Source organism: Hoplias malabaricus, chromosome 10 (genome assembly GCF_029633855.1).
Source record: "Hoplias malabaricus isolate fHopMal1 chromosome 10, fHopMal1.hap1, whole genome shotgun sequence".
In the NCBI taxonomy this organism is placed as follows: Eukaryota; Metazoa; Chordata; class Actinopteri; order Characiformes; family Erythrinidae; genus Hoplias; species Hoplias malabaricus.
Window position 1 is genome coordinate 38,130,613 of NC_089809.1, and position 22,093 is coordinate 38,152,705.

The following is a 22,093-nucleotide window of genomic DNA, read 5'->3' on the forward strand; positions in this document are numbered from 1 at the left end:
TGCTCTTTCGCTCTCTTTCTCTCACTCTCTCGCTCTCTCTCTCTCGCTCTCTCTCTCTCTCTCTCTCTCTCTCTCTCTCTCGCTCTCTCACTCTCTCTCTCTCTCATTCTCTCGCTCTCTCTCTTGCTCTCTCTCTCTCTCTTGCTCTCTCTCTCTCTTGCTCTCTCGCTCTCTTTCTCTCTCTCTCTCTCTCGCTCTCTCTCTCTCTCATTCTCTCGCTCTCTCTCTCTCTTGCTCTCTCTCTCTCTCTTGCTCTCTCGCTCTCTTTCTCTCTCGCTCTTTCTCTCTCTCTCTCTCTCTCTCTCTCTCTCTCTCTCTCTCCTTCCCCCTGCTGGTCAGTCCCCCGTCCCCATTAATGAGAAAGAGTTGAGGCCAGGGGTGGCCTTAGGGTCCTGGCAATTATTTTGTATTTGCTTTCCCAGTGGGGAGCAGACCCCTCAGGACCAGCCGGCTAATAGAGAGTGACAGTGAGGAGAGAGATATCAAACTGGTTTCTCATATTCTTTCTATCTCTCTCTCTCTCTCTCTCTCTGCCCAGCTGAGCCCCTCTTTTGGCCCCACGTTGTTATTATGCATAGCTTCATTGTCATTCACCCACGCCGCTGTGATCTTCTTCACCGCTCTCCATTTCCTACACCTCATCAGGAAGTCTTTTTCTTTCTCCTGTGTCAGAGGGGTGTGTCTGCATCTGAGGAAGTGGGAGTGTGTGTTTTCTGTCTTCATCACTTTGTGATGCCTTCACAATGACAGGAAAACATTTGTAGCTGCTCTTCAAAAGAAACAAAATGCAGCTTTGGGAGAAAAGCTAAAAGGGCCGCGTAGTACATCAGAGCTCTGAAGTAAGTAGATATCATCAACATCATTAAAGCACCTCTCCAGTCTGTGCATTTATTATGGAATATGAGTCACATTTGTTAATTCATTCACTGGTCCATCGCAGGGAATCTCTCTCTCTCTCCCTCTCTCTCTCACACACACACACGCGCGCACACACACACACACACCCCTGGACACTTTTCCACAGTATACGTAGTGAAAAATTCGGCTCAGTTTTTCAATCAGGTCGACTTACGGAAGTGTGGAGCACCGCCCTCAGGAAGAACCAAAAGTGACGTGACGTCTAATAAGTGCCAGTGGTGTTCACACTGATCTCACGTGGACCCAGATCCAACCGTTTCAGATAATCAGCACCTTGGGTTTGGAGAAGTTTATTAATAATGAGTGAGTGAGAGTGTTTTCCTCATCTGAAAAACGCTAAACCGCACTACCGTCCTTCATTAGACCACACTGCCGTCCTACGTTACACCGCACTGCCGTCCCACATTAAACCGCACTGCCGTCCCACGTTAAACCGCACTGCCGTCCCACGTTAAACCGCACTGCCGTCCCACGTTAAACCGCACTGCCGTCCCACGTTAAACCGCACTGCCGTCCTACGTTAAACCGCACTGCCGCCCCACGTTAAACCGCACTGCCGTCCCACGTTAAACCGCACTACCGCCCCACGTTAAACCGCACTACCGCCCCACGTTAAACCACACTACCGCCCCACGTTAAACCGCTCTACCGTCCTACGTTAAATCGCTCTACCGTCCCACGTTAAATCGCAATACCGTCCTAGGTTAAACCCCTCTACCGTCCTACGTTAAATCACAATACCGTCCTAGGTTAAACCGCACTACCGTCCCACGTTAAACCACACTACCATCCCACGTTAAACCACACTACCGTCCCAAGTTAAACCACTCTACCATCCTACGTTAAATCGCAATACCGTCCTACGTTAAACCGCTCTACCGTCCTACGTTAAACCGCTCTACCGTCCTACGTTAAACCGCTCTACCGTCCTACGTTAAACGCCACTACCGTCCTACGTTAAACGCCACTACCGTCCTACGTTAAACGCCACTACCGTCCTACGTTAAACGCCACTACCGTCCTACGTTAAACGGCTCTACCGTCCTACGTTAAATCGCACTACCGTCCTACGTTAAACCGCACTACCGTCCTACGTTAAACCCCACACTACCGTCCCACGTTAAACCACACTACCGTCCTACGTTAAACTATACTACCATCCCACGTTAAACCGCACTACCGTCCCACATTAAACCGCACTACCGTCCTACGTTAAACCACACTACCGTCCCACTTTAAACCACACTACCGTCTTACGTTAAACTATACTACCGTCCCACGTTAAACCGCACTACCGTCCCACGTTAAACCACACTACCGTCCCACGTTAAACCACACTACCGTTCTACGTTAAACCGCACTACCGTCCTACGTTAAACCGCACTACCGTCCCACGTTAAACCACACTACCGTTCTACGTTAAACCACACTACCGTCCTACGTTAAACCGTCCCACGTGTACGTTAAACTATACTACCGTCCCACGTTAAACCGCACTACCATCCCACATTAAACCACAATACCGTCCTACGTTAAACTATACTACCATCCCACGTTAAACCGCACTACCGCCCCACGTTAAACCGCACTACCGCCCCACGTTAAACCACACTACCGCCCCACGTTAAACCACACTACCGCCCCACGTTAAACCACACTACCGCCCCACGTTAAACCACACTACCGTCCTACGTTAAACTATACTACCATCCCACGTTAAACCGCACTACCGTCCTACGTTAAATTATACTACCATCCCACGTTACACCGCACTACCATCCCACGTTAAACCGCACTACCGTCCTATGTTAAACCGCACTACCGTCCCACGTTAAACCACTCTACCGTCCCACGTTAAACCGCACTACCGTCCTATGTTAAACTACACTATCGCCCCACGTTAAACCACACTACCGCCCCACGTTAAACCGCTCTACCGTCCTACGTTAAATCGCTCTACCGTCCCACGTTAAATCGCTCTACCGTCCCACGTTAAATCGCAATACCGTCCTAGGTTAAACCCCTCTACCGTCCTACGTTAAATCACAATACCGTCCTAGGTTAAACCGCACTACCGTCCCACGTTAAACCACACTACCGTCCCAAGTTAAACCACTCTACCATCCTACGTTAAATCGCAATACCGTCCTACGTTAAACCGCTCTACCGTCCTACGTTAAACCGCTCTACCGTCCTACGTTAAACCGCTCTACCGTCCTACGTTAAACGCCACTACCGTCCTACGTTAAACGCCACTACCGTCCTACGTTAAACGCCACTACCGTCCTACGTTAAACGCCACTACCGTCCTACGTTAAACGCCACTACCGTCCTACGTTAAACGCCACTACCGTCCTACGTTAAACGCCACTACCGTCCTACGTTAAACGGCTCTACCGTCCTACGTTAAATCGCACTACCGTCCTACGTTAAACCGCACTACCGTCCTACGTTAAACGCCACTTCCGTCCTACGTTAAACCGCACTACCGTCCCACGTTAAACTATACTACCGTCCCACATTAAACCGGACTACCGCCCCACATTAAATCGCACTACCGCCCCACGTTAAATCGCACTACCGTCCCACGTTAAACCGCTCTACCGTCCTACGTTAAATCGCAATACCGTCCTACGTTAAATCGCAATACCGTCCTACGTTAAACCGCACTAAAGTCCTACGTTAAACCGCTCTACCGTCCTACGTTAAACGCCACTACCGTCCTACGTTAAACGCCACTACCGTCCTACGTTAAATGCCACTACAGTCCTACGTTAAACGGCTCTACCGTCCTACGTTAAACCGCACTACCGTCCTACGTTAAACGCCACTTCCGTCCTACGTTAAACGCCACTTCCGTCCCACGTTAAACCGCACTACCGTCCCACGTTAAACCGCACTACCGCCCCACGTTAAACCACACTACCGTCCTACGTTAAACTATACTACCATCCTACGTTAAACTATACTACCGTCCCACGTTAAACCGCACTACCGTCCTACGTTAAACTATACTACCGTCCTACGTTAAACTATACTACCGTCCCACGTTAAACCGCACTAACATCCCACGTTAAACCACACTACTGTCCTACGTTAAACAACACTACCGTCCAACGTTAAACAACACTACCATCCTACGTTAAACCCCACACTACCGTCCCACGTTAAACCACACTACCGTCCTACGTTAAACTATACTACCATCCCACGTTAAACCGCACTACCGTCCCACATTAAACCGCACTACCGTCCTACGTTAAACCACACTACCGTCCCACTTTAAACCACACTACCGTCTTACGTTAAACTATACTACCGTCCCACGTTAAACCGCACTACCGTCCCACGTTAAACCACACTACCGTCCCACGTTAAACCGCACTACCGTTCTACGTTAAACCGCACTACCGTCCTACGTTAAACCGCACTACCGTCCCACGTTAAACCACACTACCATTCTACGTTAAACCACACTACCGTCCTACGTTAAACCGTCCCACGTGTACGTTAAACTATACTACCGTCCCACGTTAAACCGCACTACCATCCCACATTAAACCACAATACCGTCCTACGTTAAACTATACTACCATCCCACGTTAAACCGCACTACCGCCCCACGTTAAACCGCACTACCGCCCCACGTTAAACCACACTACCGCCCCACGTTAAACCACACTACCGCCCCACGTTAAACCACACTACCGTCCTACGTTAAACTATACTACCATCCCACGTTAAACCGCACTACCGTCCTACGTTAAATTATACTACCATCCCACGTTACACCGCACTACCATCCCACGTTAAACCGCACTACCGTCCTATGTTAAACCGCACTACCGTCCCACGTTAAACCACTCTACCGTCCCACGTTAAACCGCACTACCGTCCTATGTTAAACTACACTATCGCCCCACGTTAAACCGCACTACCGTCCCACGTTAAACCGCACTACCGTCCCACGTTAAACCGCACTACCATCCTATGTTAAACCGCTCTACCGTCCTACGTTAATGTGGGACAGTAGTATAGTTTAACGTGGGACGGTAGTGCGGTTTAACGTAGGACGGAAGTGGCGTTTAACGTAGGACGGAAGTGGCGTTTAACGTAGGACGGTAGTGCGGTTTAACGTAGGACGGTAGTGCGATTTAACGTAGGACGGTAGAGCCGTTTAACGTAGGACTGTAGTGGCATTTAACGTAGGACAGTAGTGGCGTTTAACGTAGGACGGTAGTGGCGTTTAACGTAGGACGGTAGAGCGGTTTAACGTAGGACTTTAGTGCGGTTTAACGTAGGACGGTATTGCGATTTAACGTAGGACGGTATTGCGATTTAACGTAGGACGGTAGAGCGGTTTAACTTGGGACGGTAGTGTGGTTTAACGTGGGATGGTAGTGTGGTTTAACGTGGGACGGTAGTGCGGTTTAACCTAGGACGGTATTGTGATTTAACGTAGGACGGTAGAGGGGTTTAACCTAGGACGGTATTGCGATTTAACGTGGGACGGTAGAGCGGTTTAACGTGGGGCGGTAGAGCGGTTTAACGTGGGGCGGTAGTGTGGTTTAACGTGGGGCGGTAGTGCGGTTTAACGTGGGACGGTAGTGCGGTTTAACGTGGGACGGCAGTGCGGTTTAACGTGGGACGGCAGTGCGGTTTAACGTGGGACGGCAGTGCGGTTTAACATGGGACGGCAGTGCGGTTTAACGTGGGGCGGTAGTGCGGTTTAACGTGGGACGGTAGTGCGGTTTAACGTGGGACGGCAGTGCGGTTTAACGTGGGACGGCAGTGCGGTTTAACGTGCGGCGGTAGTGCGGTTTAACGTAGGACAGCAGTGCGGTTTAACGTAGGACGGCAGTGTGGTCTAATGAAGGACGGTAGTGCAGTTTAGCGTTTTTCAGATGAGGAAAACACTCTCACTCACTCATTATTAATAAACTTCTCTAAACCCAAGGTGCTGATTATCTGAAACGGTTGGATCTGGGTCCCTGTGAGATCAGTGTGAACACCACTGACACTTATTAGACGTCACGTCACTTTTGGTTCTTCCTGAGGGCGGTGCTCCACACTTCCGTAGGTCGATCTCTACCGTCCTACGTTAAACCGCTCTAGCGTCCTACCTTAAACCGCTCTACCATCCTACTTTAAACCGCTCTACCGTCCTACGTTAAACGGCACTACCGTCCTACGTTAAACGGCACTACCGTCCTACGTTAAACGGCACTACCGTCCTACGTTAAACCCCACTACCGTCCTACGTTAAACCCCACGCTACCGTCCTACGTTAAACCGCACTGCCGTCCTACGTTAAACCGCACTACCGTCCTACGTTAAACCACACTACTGCCCCGCAATGGGCTTTCAGATGTTTATGGTTCTTAAAAATCTTCCCCTGCTGACTAGATTGTCTTTGTTTCAGCTTTAGTTCCAAATGCTCTGCCTCAAAAATCACAGTGATGCAGTTGTCCTTTTGCATAAGTTGATGTACCCAGTGTTTTATTAAAGAACGAGGACAGAGTGGAGGACTGTTAATGTAAGGTGGAACTTGTGGTTGACTGCTTTTCCTGTCGTTTGCACATTGAGGAACGAGGCAGAAGTTATAATTGTAAACAATTAATTGATTAAAGGAACGCTAGGTAAGATTTGGTGTTTATGTTCTGGGGCTGCCCGTACTGTAATTCAGTTGTACAGCACTGTAATGAAATCGATGGGGAGAGGGGGTGGTTTCCTACCCTCCTCCAGAAGTTACATAGTGTAGTTTCTGCAGTGCTGAGCCTAGAGTAGCAATGACAGAGGCTCTGTTCTCGCTGTTACAGCTCAGTGAAGCATCCCGGTGATTTCGAACCTGTAATTGTAACATAAAAATACTATGTAGTGTTCCTTTAAACCCCTAAAATCTCATCTCTGTTCACATATAGAATTTATTTTCAGATATAGAAATTGATTTAAAAACACGTGGATCTTTGAATAGGTGAATAGTCCCCACCTCTATCTCCACCCACCCCTCTGCCCCTCCCTTGTGACTCAGAAGCTCCGCCCTACAAGTTAGATCAGATTGGTTTCTTAGATCCGTGGGGTATTAAACCCATGCTGTCTGAAGCATTGTTTATTAACAAAGTATCATAGCCAGTGATACTTAAACATTAGCCAGAGGTAGAAATACTGACTTGTGTGTGTCAAATCTGCCAGCTCATGAGCTCCCCCAACCCTCCCCCCCCCCGGCTTAAAAGGAGGACAGACGGGGAGTGGGCTGGAGGTCCCAAATGAACCTCTTTTATTGCTGTTTTTCTTGTTTCTTTTTTAACAGGATTTACCATTATGTTCCTATTATTAAAAATAAACACAAACAGAATCACCCAAGTGTAGTCAGGCAAAAATATATAATAAATATGACTTAAAATGTCTATTTAATTTATTCTTCACAGATCCTCCTGTGTATTTTCAGCTATTTGTAAATGTACATCTATGCAAATAGATTTTATAATATTTTGTTTAGGAAAAGAAGCCAAAAGGGGCTGAATATCTGTGATTTTCAAGATTTGTCTGGAAGTCTGTAAAGCGCAGCGCCGTCGCAGGCAGGAAAAGGCTTTCTGGACCATTAAAGACATATCTTTGATGACCTTTATGTGCAGAAGTGGACATTTGCTTTGGCATTTTGTCACGGCCCATTTCTCACGTTCAAATCCGAGGTTTTAGGGGTGTGATCATTTTTTAAAATGCATCGTAAGCCTTGTGTTTGTGTGTTTATGTCTTGCAGCCCCTGCTGGACGCCTTGGCGGATCTCCCTGAGTGGTACGGTGTGAAAGGGATGCAGGCCAACTGGATCGGAGAATGCTCAGGCTGCTATTTCGACCACGTGCTGAAGGTGAGGCTCCTCCAGAGAGATGTTAGTTTTGAGGAAACGGCGGCCTTTCTTTCGGCTTCTTGTTCATATCCCTCTTCATTTCCAGGACAGTGTTCGGCTCCTTAGTGCCGGCGGTTATGGATCTGCGTAATGACATCTGAACATTTTAATGACATTTTTGTGCATTTCATCAGGCTTTGTTTCTTCAGCTCCAGCTCAGGGTTATCTCTGTTATAAGAGGAAATATGTTCACTTAGCCTTAGCCTTGCTTATTGAACCCTTAATTTCATTTCCAGAGAAAATGAGTGAAGACACTGTGTGTATGTGTCTGAGTATGCGGCTGTTGGGGATATGCAGAGATGCGTTAGAAGGGCAGCACTGTTAGAGCTGCTCATTTTTAGCATCAATATAGAGAACTGTGCAAAAGCCTGAGAGCATTATTTACAAACACAACAGGTCATGTGTCTGTGACACACCTCCAGGGTCCTGGGGTTGTGGGTTCAAGCACTGCTCCGGGCAACAGACTGTGTGGAGTGTTCTCCTTGTGTCGGTGTGGGTTTCCTCCGGGTGCTCCGGGTTGTTGCTATGGTCCAAAAACACATGTTGATAGATTTTACGCTTTTATTGAGTGAATACGTGAGCGTGTCCCAGTCTTGAGCCTAGTGCCCAGGTTGGATGTGTAAAATATCCCAATGTACTTGTTATCAAATGGTATCGATAACTATGCTAACCAGCAACAAGCTAACAGTGAAAACCTGGGAAATATTATATTCTGAATGTTTAAGTGTAACGCGCTCAGCTGGGGTGTGACATCATTCCCATCTCTGACATCTGATTTACGGGGTAAAAACAAACACAGGTGCTTTGGTCAAAATACCACAAGAATCAAACCCTACAGCAGTGTCCCCACCCCCCCGTCTAAACAGCCCTGTGCAGAACGACTGACTTGTTTTCTTTAAATGATAATGAGCCACTCACTGTTTACCCCAAACCACTTTGTTCTCTTTATTCTGTTTTTTTTCCCCCAATTTTAACCCTTTGTTGGCACACACACATAATCATGGGTTCAGAAATGTGGTTGGCAAGACTAAGACAGATTCAGCACTCTGATTGGACATACTCAGACAAGGAGGCGGGATCCCCCCCCCAAAGGCCTTGGGGTTTTTAAAGTTACCATCCAATACCCAGTTTTGGCTAAACTTTATTATAATGAGATGTTGTAATATACGTGTGTGAAATCCAAGCAAGCCTACTGTTCCGTGTGAACGCTAATCTCACTCATATTCCTGCCTTTTTTTTTTTGTCCTGTCTCTGTGTCACAGCTGGAGGGGAGAGAGACTGGTGAGGTGCTGGCTGCCTACACGTCCTCCCCTGAAGCTGTGCATGGAGCAGCATTCGTGTCTGTCCTGCCTTCACACCGCCTTCTCCACGGCTCCAGCCCTGTGAGAGCTGCCCTGCTAAGAGCCCTTCAGCCTGGGAAAAGTGAGGGTGACACACACACACACACACACACACAAATGAAACAGGGTAGTCACGTACACAGAGAGAGACCTCAGGGGAAGGCTTGAGCTCCTTCATTTTATACTGCGCAGACTGTTCGAGTGGCCCCTTGGTGAGCGTGTATTTTAATGGTGCCAGACTTAAAGGCTTGTTTTAACAGCAGTGGGTCGGCTGAGGCTCCCTCTCATGACACACAGTTCTCACTTGTGTGTCTTGCTAATGCTAGTGAACTTTGGGAACACAGGGCTGATGATGATGTGCTGTGTGGTGCCTGCTTTAAGTGGGATGTCTTCGATTGTGGGGAAACACAGTTCTCTTTGGTTTATTTAAGTTCAGAAGCCGCATGCCTTTTAAGGTGGAATGGTGTGTTTGAGGAACAAAAACGACTGTTTGAATGTAGATAAAGTTTAACTCGTCTGTAAGAATTACAGAATTCGAATTACAACAGAACCTCATTTGTGACTAGAGTTGTTTTGTTTTGTAGCATATTCTCATGAATTTGGAGACATTTCCACCTTAAGTGAAGCAAACTTAACAGTGTGTTCACGCTAGCAGTCTCTCGTGTGTGTCAAGGCTGCTCCTGTTGTGTCAAGGGTGGGTGGTGTCAGAGAGTGTGGCTCTGGTGTGAACAGGGGGTAAGTCAGTATTTCCCACCCGTGGAGCAGATATAGCGCAATATCCTCATCTCAGTTCTTGCTTTTCAAAGCTTGCCATTCTCTTCATTGACTCACAAAGCTCAAGATGTCTCAGACATGAGTAGAGAGAGAGAGAACGTGTGAGAGCCTAGCATACCAGACACTGGGGCAATGGGGATGACCAGTTTTGAGACCTCAAACAGACAGGAACTCACACAAATGGTTTCTGTTTGCCCTGCATTTCCTTTTATAATAAATCCCTGACTTGCTGCAACATCAGGCTGTTGTTCTTCTTGTACAAGGTCAGGGTCTGCTGATACACTTTAAAATACAGCTGTTTGTTGAGAGGTTCATTATTTATATATTTTATATTCACCAATTTACTGCCTTCTGTACAGTTTCTGCTTAGAAACTGTTGGAAAGCTGCGAGTGGCACGCGTCAAAAATAGACCTGAAGCATATTTTAGTGCTTCACATGCGTTACTGTGTTGTGGTGCTGTGTTGTGAATGATGCGTTCACCGTGTCTTGTGTGAAATCAGCCTTAGTGGGTGTGCGCGCCGTGTCTGTGGATGAGTGTGTTCCATGTTATTGTGTGATAGTGTGAGTCACTATTTGGTGTGAATGGCTTATTTTGAAGTCCTGAAGCTTTGCAGTCAAGTGACAAGGGACCACGAAAGAAGTTGTGCCTGTTAGATAAGTGAGTGTTGTAGTAGTCCATATTGTTTGTGAGTGGGTGTGTGTGTGTAGCGTTCACCATGCTGTGTGTGTAACTGTGTCGCTCGAGAGCACTCACACCTGACTGTGATTTGAAATGGGAGTCCCGCGTGGCGCTGCGCTCTGTGGAGAGGTTGTAGTTAATGAGGTATCAGGAGAGAACACACACTATTAACACTTCACCATTAGTTCTCATTATGTGACGTCTGGCCTGCAGACTGCCTCAGTGAGGTCACCGCCCTCAACGTCTTCACCGGACGAGAGGTTCCTGTGGTCGTCTCTGCCAAGACTGAGTTTCAGGGACACCTGGACACTGTGATAGGTGAGTGCTTACTTGTGGGAAGGAGTATTCATTCATTCATTCATTATCTGTAAGCGCTTATCCAGTTCAGGGTCACGGTGGGTCCAGAGCCGACCTGGAATCACTGAACGCACACCAGTCCTTCACAGGGCAACACACACACTCACACATTCACTCACATCTACGGACACTTTTGAGTCGCCAATCCACCTATCAACGTGTGTTTTTGGACTGTGGGAGGAAACCCACGCAGACACAGAGGGAACACACTACAATCCTCACAGACAGTGACCCGGAGGAAACCCACGTAGACACAGGGAGAACACACCACACTCCTCACAGACAGTCACCCGGAGGAAACCCACGCAGACACAGGGAGAACACACCACACTCCTCACAGACAGTCACCCAGAGGAAACCCACGCGGACACAGGGAGAACACACCACACTCCTCACAGACAGTCACCCAGAGGAAACCCACGCGGACACAGGGAGAACACACCACACTCCTCACAGACAGTCACCCGGAGGAAACCCACGCGGACACAGGGAGAACACACCACACTCCTCACAGACAGTCACCTGGATGAAACCCACACGGACACAGGGAGAACACACCACACTCCTCACAGACAGTCACCCGAAGGAAACCCACGCAGACACAGGGAGAACACACCACACTCCTCACAGACAGTCACCCGGAGGAAACCCACGCGGACACAGGGAGAACACACCACACTCCTCACAGACAGTCACCCGGATGAAACCCACACGGACACAGGGAGAACACACCACACTCCTCACAGACAGTCACCCGGAGGAAACCCACGCAGACACAGGGAGAACACACCAAGCTCGCTCCTCACAGACAGTCACCCGGAGCGAGAATCAAACCCACAACCTCCAGGTCCCTGGAGCTGTGACTGCGACACTAACCTGCTGCACCACCACCACCCAGGAGCATTCATATGTAGCATCATCTTTTTTATTTATTTATTTTTTTTTTGTGTGTGTGCATTTACTTTCCCTGTGTTTTAGGACAAATATTGCCTACAAGGCCACATGTGCTTTTAAATATAGAGCATTTGGCAGACATTCTTAAAAAGAATGTAATGTGAATGTAGCATTAGGAGTCTTTCCCAAGGACTTTTTTTGCTGTACAATGGTGTTCCTTCTCAAGCTGGGTAGTAAACCCTAGCCTGCCCTGCTCTGGTGTTATCCACTATGTTATACATGTTATATATATATATATATATATATATATATGAAATGATTAAAATATTTTATCACAAGTAATCAAGTCTGTTCAGAATGAATCATGTTTGTTTCATTTGTTTCAATTCCTGAGCATCGTATTTTTCTTTTTTAAGTCAAAGCATAAAATAAGCTTCTACTGAATGTGATTAATCACTGCCCACAGCTCGGCAGGAACCTGAACAGGTGAAATCATAAATAAATGTTGTGTAAACAATAAAATAAGGTGAACATAGTTTTGTCGCTGTTAGTTTTACAGAGTTTTAATCACTGGTGGCCAGAGAGAGCAACAGTGGCTGCATGTTCCAAACAATAAAGAGAAATATACAGATATGTGTGTAATATGTATGACATATAAGTGTGTGTGTGTAGGGATGGATGCTTGTGTTCTCACTGCGCAGAGTGAAACATGTCACTGGTTATTCATAGCAGCATTTCCCAGCATGCTCTACTTTGCTTCAGCTGAATCCCTGTCTGGTCTCACTTAGGACCTCTCTACAAACGGCTCCTCTGTGACCGTGTCGCTTTAATCACATGCAGAGTGTTTTTCTGTAATATCAGCTTCGTGTGTGTGTGTGTGTGTGTGTGTGTGTGTGTGACAGGTATCCCTGACAGCAGCGAGGAGGATGCCCGTCTGGCCAGGGATCTGGGTGTGAGTTGGGTTACAGTGCTAAAGACTGAAGAAGATGGAACTCGCACTTTAACCAACTCTGCCGAGGTACACACTGATCACACTCAGCTGAGCACTGGGGAGGTAGCTCACGGCACACACACACACACACACCAGCATAATTTCCCCAGGCTCTTGTTTTCACAATCACACACTCGCACCCACACTCACAGCTCCACCTCCCTGAGAGCTCACACACACACTCACACACCCACACGTACAGACAGGGCCGGACATGCAGAATAATTTGTGCTGGTCACTTGGGCCACTAATCCAGTGAATTGTATGGTTAATATAATCAGGACTTTGTGGACTATATGGTTAATGTTTGTGGATACTTGTGTATCCATCATTTCTTCTGAAATCATGAGTATTGCAAAGAAACTTCTACTGATACATAATGCTGGGGAGCTTTGTACCCCTCCAGCTGACAGTTTGTATTGAGCATAGTGACCTTAGACTCATGTCTGCAGTGTCCCATTCTGGTGTGAAGATTACACAAGTTGGGTGTTCATGTAATTACACACCCTTGCGGTGCACCTTGGAATTGCTAAATGTATTCATTAATAAGTCCACCAACCTCTGGATTTATAGCATCCTTTTGCCCAACTACAGAATCGTTTAATTTAATTTAATTGACCAGTGTCCCTTGCGAAGTCTAATGTCAGCTGAGTATTTGTTGAGCTAATTCAAGTGTGTTAATTCAAGAAAAATCTTGTATGAGCGTCTACAGACTTCTGGACATGTTTATTCATGTTAAAGAAGTTAGAGATGCATTCACTTTCCTGGGCTGGAGTGACTCAAATCTGATTTTTATTTATTATTATTATTCTATAGTATATTATAGTATTTTAAAGTGACTCGGATATTTTTTCAGAGCTAGATGAACATATGTCAAATCCAATCTTTTCAAATCATTTTTACAGCAATACAAAGATAGAAGAGAGACTCAAGCTGAGTTCAAATAGCGGCACACTCCGCTATTGTGTTCTCCCTGTGTCTGCGTGGGTTTCCTCCAGGTGACTGTCTGTGAGGAGTGTGGTGTGTTCTCCCTGTGTGTGTGTGGGTTTCCTCCGGGTGACTGTCTGTGAGGAGTGTGGTGTGTTCTCCCTGTGTCTGCGTGGGTTTCCTCCGGGTGACTGTCTGTGAGGAGTGTGGTGTTTTCTCCCTGTGTCTGCGTGGGTTTCCTCCAGGTGAATGTCTGTGAGGAGTGTGGTGTGTTCTCCCTGTGTCTGCGTGGGTTTCCTCCGGGTGACTGTCTGTGAGGAGTGTGGTGTGTTCTCCGTGTCTGCGTGGGTTTCCTCCGGGTGACTGTCTGTGAGGAGTGTGGTGTGTTCTCCCTGTGTCTGCGTGGGTTTCCTCCGGGTGAATGTCTGTGAGGAGTGTGCTGTGTTCTCTCTGTGTCTGTGTGGGTTTCCTCTGGGTTTGCTCCGGGTTCCTTCCACAGTCCAAAAACACTTGTTGGTAGGTGGATTGGCGACTCAAAAGTGTCCGTAGACGTGAGTGTGTGTGTGTCGCCCTGTGAAGGACTGGTGCCCCCTCCAGGGTGTGGACCCGGAATTGGATAAGCAGTTTCAGACTGCAGAATGAATGAGTGAATAAAACTACTACACAGACAGGGTACTAAATTGACTATATGCTGGTTTTTTATGCTGAATGTAGAAACCATTATTTCTTTACCTACCCTGTGCACTACATAGTGTGATGACATTTAAGGAAGAGCCAGTCTCACGCAACAAATTTTTCACCTCCTCTGTGACCTGTTTGCTGTCCTCATGAGCAATTTGTGTTTTAATACACAGTCCCCTCTCACAAGAGAAATATGTTTTTGTTGTTGGTGACAGGCAAAGTCATTCACATTACAGACAGGTCCTTGGAACTGATGCGCCCTCAGTAGTGTCTTCATCTCTGCTCTGTAGTTCACAGGTCAGACACGTCAAGAGGCCTTCAACTCCATTACCCAGAAAGCCCGGGAGCGTAACGTGGGTGGCCATCTCACCAGTGCAAAGTTGAGGGACTGGTTGATCTCCCGACAGCGCTACTGGGGCACACCCATTCCAGTAGTGCATTGTGGGTCATGTGGTCCTGTGGCGGTTCCGGAGGAGGACCTTCCAGTGTCGCTGCCTAAAGTCCCCTCCCTCACTGGAAAAGGGGCCTCACCCCTGCAGTCCGCTAATGAGTGGATCAACTGCTCATGTCCCAGGTACGGCTCCTTTCTCACAGTAACCTTCTTTTGTACAGAGCTGGGTCAGACTTTTACAATTAAACAAGATGAAAGATACGAGAATGTATTTTACACTGTCATCCCTTCAGTTCTGATTCCCTTGTAAGCTACGACTCCCTCGGGCACAAGGGGCTGTCAAGCTGGTGGAATGAAGTTAGCACATGCTTCTTCTGTGACGTGAAGGAAGGCATCACTTCTTTTTCAAACTCAAGCACATACAATGCCTCTTGGGGACAGCCATGGCCTAATGGTTAGAGAAGAGTGCCTAGGACTGGAAGGTCACATGTCAGTCTCGCATTGCCTCGCATAGTCTCCCTAGGGAGAGTCTGGTACCTTTCGCCACTTAACGTGGGCAAGAACAGCCTAATGCAGAAAAAGAAATTTGACTGACAGGCAAAAGTATCAATCACAAGTCTGTTATTTTGGCATTACATGTAGGAGGCGGCAGACAGCCAATCAGAACGCAACTGACAGAATCCTGACACCGAGGCCAGAGTAACACTGAAAGTGTCATTCATTCATTCATTCATTATCTGTAACCCTTATCCATTTCAGGGTCATGGTGGGTCCAGTGCCTACCTGGATTCATTGGGCGCAAGGCGGGAATACACCCTGGAGGGGGCGCCAGTCCTTCACAGGGCAACACAGGCAAACACACATTCACTCACACTCTCACACCTACTGGTACTTTTGGAGTGGTCAATCCACCTACCAACGTGTGTTTTTGGACTGTGGGAGGAACCCCACGCAGACACAGGGAGAACACATCACACTCCTCACAGACAGTCACCTGGAGTGGGAATCGAACCCACAACCTCCAGGCCCCTGGAGCTTTGTGACTGCGACACTACCTGCTGAATGAATGTCCTGGTGTGTTGTTGTCACCATTAAGAACAACATATCCTTTCTTCATTCTTGTGGCCTAAGCTTGAACACAGAGCTTATTCTGACTATGACGTCACTGAGTTGTGATTGTGATGTCACAGCACACAAGTGTTTTGTTGCTTCTGACTAGCCGAGCTCGTACACAGACAGGTTACAGCTCTGTTACTGGCATTTAAGTTCAACACTTAAGGCAGTGGCTGTAACATTACATTTCAGTTCCTGCTATTAAAAAAAAAAAAAAAAAAAAAAAAAAAAATATATATATATATATATATATAAATTTGCTTCTCACTAAAGGGAACTGATGACGTACAGCAGTCTGCTTTACACTGTGGAAAATCCAACTGAGCGCAGAGCTCAGTCATTCAGGAGGTGAAAGTTTAGTGCACTTATCACTCGGACCCTACGAGTGATACATCTAGTCCTTAATCTTGATTTCTGTTTTTCCAGTAACAGAGGACTGTGATTGGTTGGGTGAGTTAATGATGTGTAAACATTGCGCAGCGAATAAAATCATTTTCATCGTTCAAAACAAAACAAAAAAAGGACTGATGTGCAAGATATAAACACCTTCATTCAATTACACATTCAACTCTTAGCACTGAGCTCTTTGATGTCAGTGCATGGAGAATCCCACTAATCTGTAAGGTCTCAAATCTCATCAGAAGAGTGCACAGGTCAGTTTTCCATTGACGTGCAGTTTTATCAGAGAATTCAGGCGATGGGCACATCACTGAGTCATGACGTCCATACGACTGTGTGGAGATGTGACTCTTGCTGAGTGTTGGCTTGAGTAATAAACTGAGAGCGTCTGTGAAGCGATGTTATTTAGTAAAGATATGAACTCCTGAATCTCTGCGAATTGCTGAAATCATGCTTTTAAACAGCTACTTGAATCCGTACAAAGAAGAACAATTGGACATTAGCAGAAATGTAGACACTTAGTAAGTTAACACACTCTTAAAGGCGACCTTCATTATTATAATCAAAAACACAGATATTTCCTCATCATTTGCTGCTACACAGTTTGATTTAGTGCTGGAAATGGGTCTAATGTGTTTATGAAGCCACAGTGTCTGTAAGTTGGTATGCTAGGCTTTCTCTCTCTCTCTCTGTGATATTAAATATATCAGAGCCTTGTGCTTTTCATAGACGACATTTTATATAAATAATGTACAGGGTGGGCCATTTATATGGATACACCATAATAAAATGGGAATGGTTGGTGATATTAACTTCCTGTTTGTGGGGCATTAGTATATGGGAGGGGGGGGGGACTTTTCAAGATGGGTGGTGACCATGGCGGCAATTTTGAAGTCGGCCATTTTGGATCCAACTTTTGTTTTTTCAGTGGGAAGAGGGTCATGTGATACATCACTTATTGGAAATTTCACAAGAAAAACAATGGTGTGCTTGGTTTTAACATAACTTTATTCTTTCATGAGTTATTTACAAGTTTCTGACCACTTATAAAATGTGTTCAAAGTGTTGCCCACTGTGTTGGATATAAGTGGTCAGAAACTTGTAAATAACTCATGAAAGAATAAAGTTACATTAAAACCAAGCACACCATTGTTTTTCTTGTGAAATTCCCAATAATGTGTCACATGACCCTCTTCCTATTGAAAAAACAAAAGTTGGATGCAAAATGGCTGACTTCAAAATGGCCACCATGGTCACCACCCATCTTGAAAAGCTTCCCCCCTCCCATATACTAATGCCCCACAAACAGAAAGTTAATATCGCCAACCATTCCCATTTTATTATGGTGTATCCATATAAATAGCCCTGTATAAATAAACATTAACTGCAGAATCATTTGCAGAAGTCTGTTCTCTGTAGATGTGTACATTCCTTCTATTGACTGATTTCTGCTACTTTAATTCTTGAAGGGCTTGAAGGGTATAAATCCTCAAGGGTTGGCCGTTGGAGCAGAGGTAATGTGTTTTCTGGAGTGATGGAGCTCCATCCAATATATTTGGGATGATCTGGGGTATTGTTTGCGGCCCTGAAGTAACCGTCTGTCATTAGTACCTGACTTCACTTCTGTCTGAATGTGATTACATCCTCACATAAGGTGCCTATGTCTAGCGTAAAGCCTTCTAGAAGAACATCATAGCTGGATAAAACTATTAATACTCTTAATTTCAGAAGAAAAACGTTGGGAAAGTGAGTGCCTGAAGTCATCTGGCCAAGTAATGTATGAAAAAACACCGAAAGTTCTGTACATGTCTCTCATATAAATATTAGATTCAACGGAGTAATCTGTTTGGACAAGAGATTTTCTGTCAGGTCTGTTCTATTAACCGTTCATTAGGCAATAACACATGAGAGGGAGTGTTAAAGGGGGCCTCCACAGCAGCAGCTGCTCTGTTGTGCCTTGGGTGGGTGTAAATTATTAGACTGTGTTCAGACGGCGGAGTGGATTAGACTCAAAATGACACTTTATATACGACAGGACGCTGATTCTACTGTCTCCAATTGTTCCAATGTGAAGCACATATTTTTTCCTAGTCCCAGTCCAGTTTTCAGAACAGTTAGTGTGGGCAGAACCAAAAAAAATGATTAAATAAACAAACAAAGATTATAATTTGTTGTGGCTTATTACTGATAACAGTATCACACTCGAAGGGTGTTGCTACTGCACATCAGCACAGCTGAGACTCTCTTCAGTTTTCGTCCTGCAGCCTTGTGCCTACGAGCGAGTCGCAGCCGCTCTGGTATTCAGGAACAGCGCTCCCTCTCCTGTGAGACGGCTTGATTAGTGTTTCTCTTCTTCTCGCTGTTTACATTATAAATTCAGACCAAAAATTTGCATGAGAACTGTTTGTTCCACGAGTGAAAACACATCCTGACTCATCCGAGACACGTCCCACTCCCCCACACTGTGATTAGGCCTTCAGAACACTCCCGGGGAATATTAGCCATCACTAATAAACTAAGAAAACTCAGTACACTAATATTGTAACTGGTAGTATTTACCAGCCCCTGCTTATATTACTCAGGCAGTCTTTTCCAATTGATTTCTGACAGAATTTTTACGTTAAAGTGCAAGCTAACAAAGTTAGCTCGATGAAACCAAAGCCGAACATCCTGGTCATCTTTGAAAAATGATAAAAATAATTAATCTATAGTAAAATCTAATAAATAAACACCAGAAGTTAGGATAGGATTTGTATCAATAATGCGAAAAGTCTCATTTTGCCCTGTTCCAGGCTTCATTTGAAGCTAAAAGTATTTCAGTTAAACAGTCCCTGGTCCCCATCGCAGACACCATAACGTTCTTGAAGTGAGACAGTTCTGTTGCTGTAAAAGTTTTGCCGTTGAGGTTCATTGATTCCTGTAATGGCAGTGAGATTAGAACATGGCTCTGTGCAGAGAGCATCGCGGTGACAGTCTGAGGGAAATCACTTCAGTTTTTTAACTGATCCTCCCACATCCAATTAGGCAAGCCGTGAAGCGAAGTCAGATGAAAGATCGAGTGAGAGATGAGGCTTATCGGCCTAGTCCTTGAAAAGAGGCTAAAAAAAGCTGGAAGTCATTTCCTGAGCGGTGATATTGTCTCGGGACTGGCTCTAACCAGCGGGGGAACTAATTGAAAGCCTGCTCAGTTCAGTCCTCATAGAGAAGCTGCTGCTGCCCCGTCCAAGCTGACAAACAGGTGCTAAACATGACCACGCCACCCATTACACGTCTGAAGGATTATTACACACACCAGGCCTGCAGCGGTAATCCTGAGTGTAGTTAAAAACCTCGGTTACTATCAACAGGTTTGGATGTTTGGTTTAATATTTGATTAAAAAATGTGGCGTATTACTTCACAATGCTCAAGTTTCTTTAACACAGCCTCACTCATGAAAACACAAGTGCAGACCAAGGCATGGAAATGACTTCAATTTCTGAAATGCTTCGTGCACAGCTTTGTGTGTCGTCGCATTCTAAAAGAAAAGGAAGAATAACAGAAATACTACTGCAGCCGACTAAAGAAGCATCGTGCCACCAGAGGATGTCTAACACCAGGCAGCGGAGAGAACAGAGCACTTTAGAAGCACCTCATAAACAAGTAGCTCTGGCTCGTTCTGCTCTAGAGATCATTCAAATTGTGGAGATTGAAGGGGTGCCACAGAGGGGTAATTATTTTTATATGCTGACATTCTTTCATTTCTCAGAAACATACTGTAGGTAACATTTTGTATGTTCATTAATAAACAGTCAACATTAGCATCAGGTGAGAAATGACGCATCATAGGGTATTATCTGGGGGGAAAGCCCTCCAGAGCAGGAGCATGTGTTGGGGAATAAACGTGGAGAAGCTCTTATTGTCATGTGCTGCTTGTATATATATTTTTTTGTATCCCGTAGCCACAACATTAAACACAACGATAGTTCACAATAAAATGTGGGACAAGTTTTCAAACAACTGGCAATGGAGGCCTGCAACTTTAAACATCACTTGTTGAATCGATCAGCTTTGGTTCCAGCTTCCTGCAGGGGCTCAGAGCACAGCTGTACTCGTTGTTTATTGAGGATTACAACAAGCTGGAACCAAACCTCAATAAATTCACTGAATAAATGTTTAAAGTTTTGTTTTATTAAATCTCAGGAGGAACATGAACATGAGCTACTTGTTTATCAGACGTACCTGTGTTTTTCTCTGCCGTCTGGTGTGTGGTGAGTCTTTAGCTAACGTCCATCTTTGAGTTTCATTTCATTAATTTCATTCATTTGTCTGTATACGGTTATCTAGTTCAGGGCCACAGAGCGTCCGGAGCCCACCTGGAATCAAAGGGTGCAAGGCAGGAACACACCCTGAAGGGGGCCCCAGTCCTTCACAGGGCGACACACACTCACACCTACGGACAATGTTGAGTCGCCAATCCACCTACCAACGTGTGTTTTTGGACCGTGGGAGGAAACCGGAGCTACAAGACATCGAGCTCTTCACTGGCTTCTGGTGGAGCCTTCAGTTCAGAAATATAATGGTTCCTAAATATGAGAATGTATAATGTTAGGGAGACAGCACCTGAACACCAGAGACATGCAAATTCACTGACGATACACAGGTTTGGGCATGACCAGAACTTGGACAAGGTCTCCTAAGAAAGCTTGGATGTCTGCTGGAAGTGATGATGACGTGGCCAACAGGGGGCGATGTTCCTGAATCACAATGACCGAGCGGCTTTGTCATTCGGATAAGATGTAAAACCGAGGTCCGGACTCTCTGGGGTCATAAAAGCAGAACCCAGGGTATTTCACTGTTAAAAGGAGTGTGACCCACATTTCTGACCTCCTGACCTTCCCCAACTTCATTTGGCTTGATCGCTCTCTCTCATCCCGACCTGAGAGCTGAAATAATGGGGGGACCGGTGCAAATTGGCTTTCGTCACATCATCCAAGTGAATGCTACACATTGAGGGTGTCTGAGGAGAGCCCATATCGTCCCAAAATTGTAAAACACTCTGAGTGTCTAGATGAGTGTAACAATCAGTCAGTCAATCTTTGGGAGATCACGAATTCAATTCCCTGACCATGCCTCAGCCATCGGAGTCTGAGAGTCCGGGAGAATATAACTGGTCTCGCTCTGTCTGGTTGAGAATGCCCGTTCCTTTCCCGTCTAATCACTCAAATCGCAGTTAGTGTGCTCCTTCAAGCACGTTGAACTATTCAAAGATATCAGTTTACTTTTACTTTGGTTTATTTGCACAGTTTAAAATACAATGACAGAACAGTATACAGTGCTCTAAATACGATTACAATATACTGTATGTAAATATGGTCATGCCAGTAAAGCTTATAGAATTATATACAATAAAGGCCCATTCCACAGTGTAATACGCTTAAATCTTATTGAAAATAGACTTCTACAGGTGAGAGGTTTAGGAATCTCAGAAGTTGCTGTGCTACAGTTCTAATAGTGCTCTGGAGTGTGAACTTTCTGAAATGAAGGGCAGATGACACGTATAAATCTGATCAGACTGCAAACCTAATTAAATGTTTCTGGACCAAAATATTATGCAGAGTAGAAAAAGCACGCACCCAAGCTTTAATTATATTATGAAAGATAGGGAATTAATGGCTGTCAATCAATTAAAAGTAATCAGCAATTTAATCACAATTCCATTGTCCTTTTTGAGACCGAAAATA

The 22,093-nt window shown here is 45.7% G+C and overlaps 1 protein-coding gene across 1 annotated transcript in view; it reads left to right on the plus strand.

Annotated features, from left to right (window-relative positions):
* lars2 (leucyl-tRNA synthetase 2, mitochondrial) overlaps nt 1-22,093 on the plus strand; it is a 101,481-nt gene that overhangs the window by 41,651 nt on the left and 37,737 nt on the right. Inside the window, exons 8-12 of the mRNA XM_066683995.1 lie at nt 7,679-7,786; nt 9,088-9,247; nt 10,833-10,937; nt 12,773-12,888; nt 14,760-15,043. Coding sequence (XP_066540092.1) covers nt 7,679-7,786; nt 9,088-9,247; nt 10,833-10,937; nt 12,773-12,888; nt 14,760-15,043 — 773 coding nt within the window. The remainder of the gene's footprint in view (nt 1-7,678; nt 7,787-9,087; nt 9,248-10,832; nt 10,938-12,772; nt 12,889-14,759; nt 15,044-22,093) is intronic.